The sequence below is a fragment of the Gossypium hirsutum genome, chromosome D11 (genome assembly GCF_007990345.1).
Source record: "Gossypium hirsutum isolate 1008001.06 chromosome D11, Gossypium_hirsutum_v2.1, whole genome shotgun sequence".
NCBI lineage: Eukaryota > Viridiplantae > Streptophyta > Magnoliopsida > Malvales > Malvaceae > Gossypium > Gossypium hirsutum.
In genome coordinates this window covers 23,413,798-23,417,768 of record NC_053447.1, presented here as the reverse complement: position 1 = coordinate 23,417,768, position 3,971 = coordinate 23,413,798, and the positions used below count along the sequence as shown (strand labels likewise).

The 3,971-nt window shown below is 34.9% G+C and overlaps 1 protein-coding gene across 1 annotated transcript; it reads left to right on the top strand.

The window, feature by feature from the left end:
- Window positions 1-933: 933 nt before the first annotated feature.
- Window positions 934-2,074, top strand: LOC107913115 (uncharacterized). Its single transcript, XM_016841576.2, has one exon. It carries the CDS (start codon window positions 1,376-1,378, stop codon window positions 1,862-1,864), a length of 489 nt encoding a protein of 162 aa, XP_016697065.1. The 5' UTR covers window positions 934-1,375; the 3' UTR covers window positions 1,865-2,074.
- The last annotated feature ends 1,897 nt before the right edge of the window (window positions 2,075-3,971 follow it).

The following is a 3,971-nucleotide window of genomic DNA, read 5'->3' as shown; positions in this document are numbered from 1 at the left end:
AAAAAGGGCGGGGCAGCAGGAAACAGGGAGGGAGCAGCAGCAAAACCAGATGAGCTTACGCCATGTCTTGTCGGAATGCTGCGAGTTTACTATTCCCAAGGCCCTTCTGTTCCACGTGTCTTTTGCTTTGCCCTGCACAGTTGCACCCCTAGCTTCCTTGGGTTGATTTTCAATTGCCACGTTTCTCTCTACTTCTCCATTATACCCTTCCTTTTCCATCTATTTACCTTCCTCTTATTTTTAGTGACCTTTTATAGAATGAATGTCCTATTTTATCTCGCCCCTTTTTTTCCCCATATAACATACCCCTTCCTCTTTCTTATTATATTATTTTTATAATAATTGTAAATGTGCATACAGAATCATGTAAAAGTATATTTATTAAAAACTTAGGTGTCATTAGTTATGGTGTTTTAATAATATAATTTAGTGAAAAAGTATTATTATTTCATAATTCAGTTGGCGTTTGATTGACTTGTGATATCAATTCAACTAGAAATTTTAAGTATAATATACTCAATGTGTGAATAAAAGAAATGTAAACAACATATTAATACCCATTACTTTTAAGTATTTTCCTTGAATGTTTGAGTTGCCAACTCACCCACATTACAGTTAAATTTTTTTTGAGACTATTAGTAGAATTTTTAGATTCTATAAATAAAATTAATAGAAGTATAATATAAAAATAAATATACACGTTCTTTTTATAAAATTTAACCTGCATATAAATATAGTATTTTAAATAAATTTCAAAAAAGAAAAAGAAGATGATAAATGAATAATTTAATTCAAAAGAAAAAGCGAAAGGTAAAAGAAACTGAACTTGAGAAACACTTTTTCTCAATTTCAAAACTTGAAAACCTATACAGTAACCTTGCTAACTTAAAAAGCATTATTTAAAACCAATGGTAAACAGTGAAATATGATAACATAAAGCAAAGACATGTTAAACTCCTTGATTGGTATGGTTACCGTTTTTATTAAATGCATTATGTTTGCACTTAGCAGTGAAATCATCCCATGGAACTGTAAAAAGCTCAGCAGTCCCTGTCAACGTAATATCATCTCGAAACCAGGGTTGATGTGTTCAGACCCACATCCTCACTCCTTATACAACCTGTCACCACTAACTTACAGCCTGGCAACCCTGCCTACTGTTCCTGTTCCCATAAATATGTTTATTACTACGTCACGACAAAATCCTACGTGGCTACCTGGTCCAAAATCCGAGACATCTCTCCTTTCATCCTTCCTCTATATATATATTATAAACTTCCCCCAGCTCTCCAACACCAACATTTTCAAAAAAGCTTTCTATTCCAAAAATAATCGACAGCTTCGACGTTGAAATCCACAAATCTGAAAATAGAAAATGGGTATTTGTAGTTCTTGCGATTCGACTCACGTAGCAACTGCCAAGCTGATTCTCCATGATGGGCGGTTACAAGAGTTTCCTTACCCCGTCAAGGCTTCTTACGTTTTGCAGAAGAATCCCATGTGTTTCATCTGCAACGCCGATGAGATGGACTTCGATGACTTCGTATCCGCCATCGAGGAAGACGAGGAGCTTCAACCCGGTCAACTTTACTTCGCTTTGCCCTTGAGTTGGCTCAACCATCCTTTACAAGCTGAGGAAATGGCTGCATTGGCCGTCAAAGCCAGCTCCGCTTTGATGAAAACCACCGCCTCTGAAAAATGCAGGCGCGGGAGTAAGGCGGTTACCCCTTTCGCGTTTTCTGAAGGGTCTCCTCGCCGGAAGGTTTCACCCGCCGCCGGTGCTGGTGGTGGGAACGGCGGGGAGAAGAGAGGGAGAGTAGGGAGAGGGAAGTTCAAGGCTGTGTTGAGTTCTATCCCTGAATAGAGATGAGGGTGGTATAAATGTAAATATGTAAAAATGGGAGGGACTTGTTAGTGAAATCATTGGTAGAATGGATCCTCATTGTGGATGTGATTAGCTTAAAAAGACGAGAGCTCTAGTGTTTCATTACGTTGCCCGTTTGCCCAAGTGAGGGTCGTGTTACAATTTTACCCCTATTTGGGTCAAAAACGAATTTTACACAAGATTCAATCATACTATACATCTTTTGCTTTTATTTAATTATAAATGTTCGTTAGCAACCTAGAATTGTTGCGTACGTTAATTCTTAAAGAAAGACAAAATGTAATGCAATTTGATTAAAAATAGAATAAAAAAGTTAAATGAATCTCATTCATCTTAAAAATGTATTTCATTGAGGTGGAAAAACAAAAATAGTTATATACTTTATTCATTTAATGTAAATTTAAAATAAAAAATTCAATATTTAGATTGATATTATAAAAGTATTGGATCGATTTAAAAAGTTTACATGCATAATAAATATAATTATATTGATAAATTTAACAATATAATTCAATCTAAATAATTGAATAAACAGAAAGTTGGAATGATTTAATTTCAAAATAATGTCCAAAATTTATCTGAGAATTACTCCTATTCAAATCCACAGGTCTAATAGGGACCGCCCCATTAGTTGTGAATATTAAGGTGGGAAAGGGCATTGATACGCGGAAACAGGAAGAAAGCATGGTGAAGATTGACGACAAATGGTTAATTAAGCCAAATGCTGTGTGCTTTCACTAAACCAAAACAAACTCCACGCGGTTCACCATTAAGTCCACCCTTGTATCGTACCGTCCTCTGACGATGATGGAATTGAGTGTTTTAGGGACGACCACTCTTTACAGCTGTGGGCTTGCATATTTATAACTCTACCACCCATCATTATATAACCCCTATGCTAACACCCAATTTTCAGCCAGTTTCATTTATAAATTTATTACGAGTGTATTAATATGGTGCTTGTTTTTCTGGGTACATCTGAGATTCTCCCTACTCAAACATGACGTATGATTTGGCGAGTGTTGTTTCGGAGTTTGTGGCATTGGGCAAATTCTTTTGTCATGTTTTGTTAAATGAAAATGAAAGATATGGTCCCAAAAGTTTGATTTTTCAGATTCATGAGGATGGTGCTGAAAATGACACATCGTTCTCCAAATTTTTTTAACTGTAGGATCTCATCATCACTGCTAGCTGGGGTCGCATTGGTTGGTTTTGGATTGGAAAGATGTCACAACTCCCACAACACAAGTGCCCAAGCCTCACTATTTATGTTTCACTCGTCATACGTGTAAATAGCTTGTGAAAACTCTAAGGTTGGTTCCAACAAAGAAAAGGAATTGTAATTAAGGAGAGCAAAGAGGTATGTTTATGATTGAAAACAATATATGCATTCAATGGATTGATGGTGAAATCAAGTATCTTCAAAGTTCAAAGGGAATGAAATGTGGTGTTACCTTGAATTTATTTGATACACTCTGTATTTTATATTAGTTCTTTTTTCTTCAATTAATTTTTTTATAAGCAATATTCAATATTCAAAATTACCCTTAGAGATAAGAAACAATAAAGATAAACTAATGATACATATTAATTTAAATTATTCATTTGATTTGAGTTCCTGAACACTTTTAAATAATTTCTTTTTTCTTTTGAATATTTTCGGCTTATCATTCTAACTCAACGAGCTGTAAACCTAAGGAATGGTTGGAATGGAGAATAGTGGTAGTATATGTATGCGCCCAGTTGTAAGTTGTAACCATTTTAAAGCTTGTAATTGCTTTTGTGGTACCTTTTGATTTAATGAATCTCAGACCTTCCCACCATCCAAGTCTGATTAAACTACATCAAATTCAAAGTAAAATTTTATTTAAAAAAATAAAAAGAAATGGGATACCATTAATTATAACAAAAAGTTGGTTGGGAAGCTTGAAAATATGAAGCGAGGGATGATTTATTGTAAAAGTTGAACCTCAAAGGTTGGTCTGGTTTGACCTGAAGCTAGCTTAGCTTTAGTAAAGTCTCAAGCTACCAACGTCCAATTGCAAAGATTCATTAATGAGGAATTAAATGATAAGTTGATTACCCA

What these genes read in the sequence shown, in the direction of transcription:
- LOC107913115 (XM_016841576.2), top strand. Translation starts at nt 1,376, where the DNA reads ATGGGTATTTGTAGTTCTTGCGATTCGACTCACGTAGCAACTGCCAAG.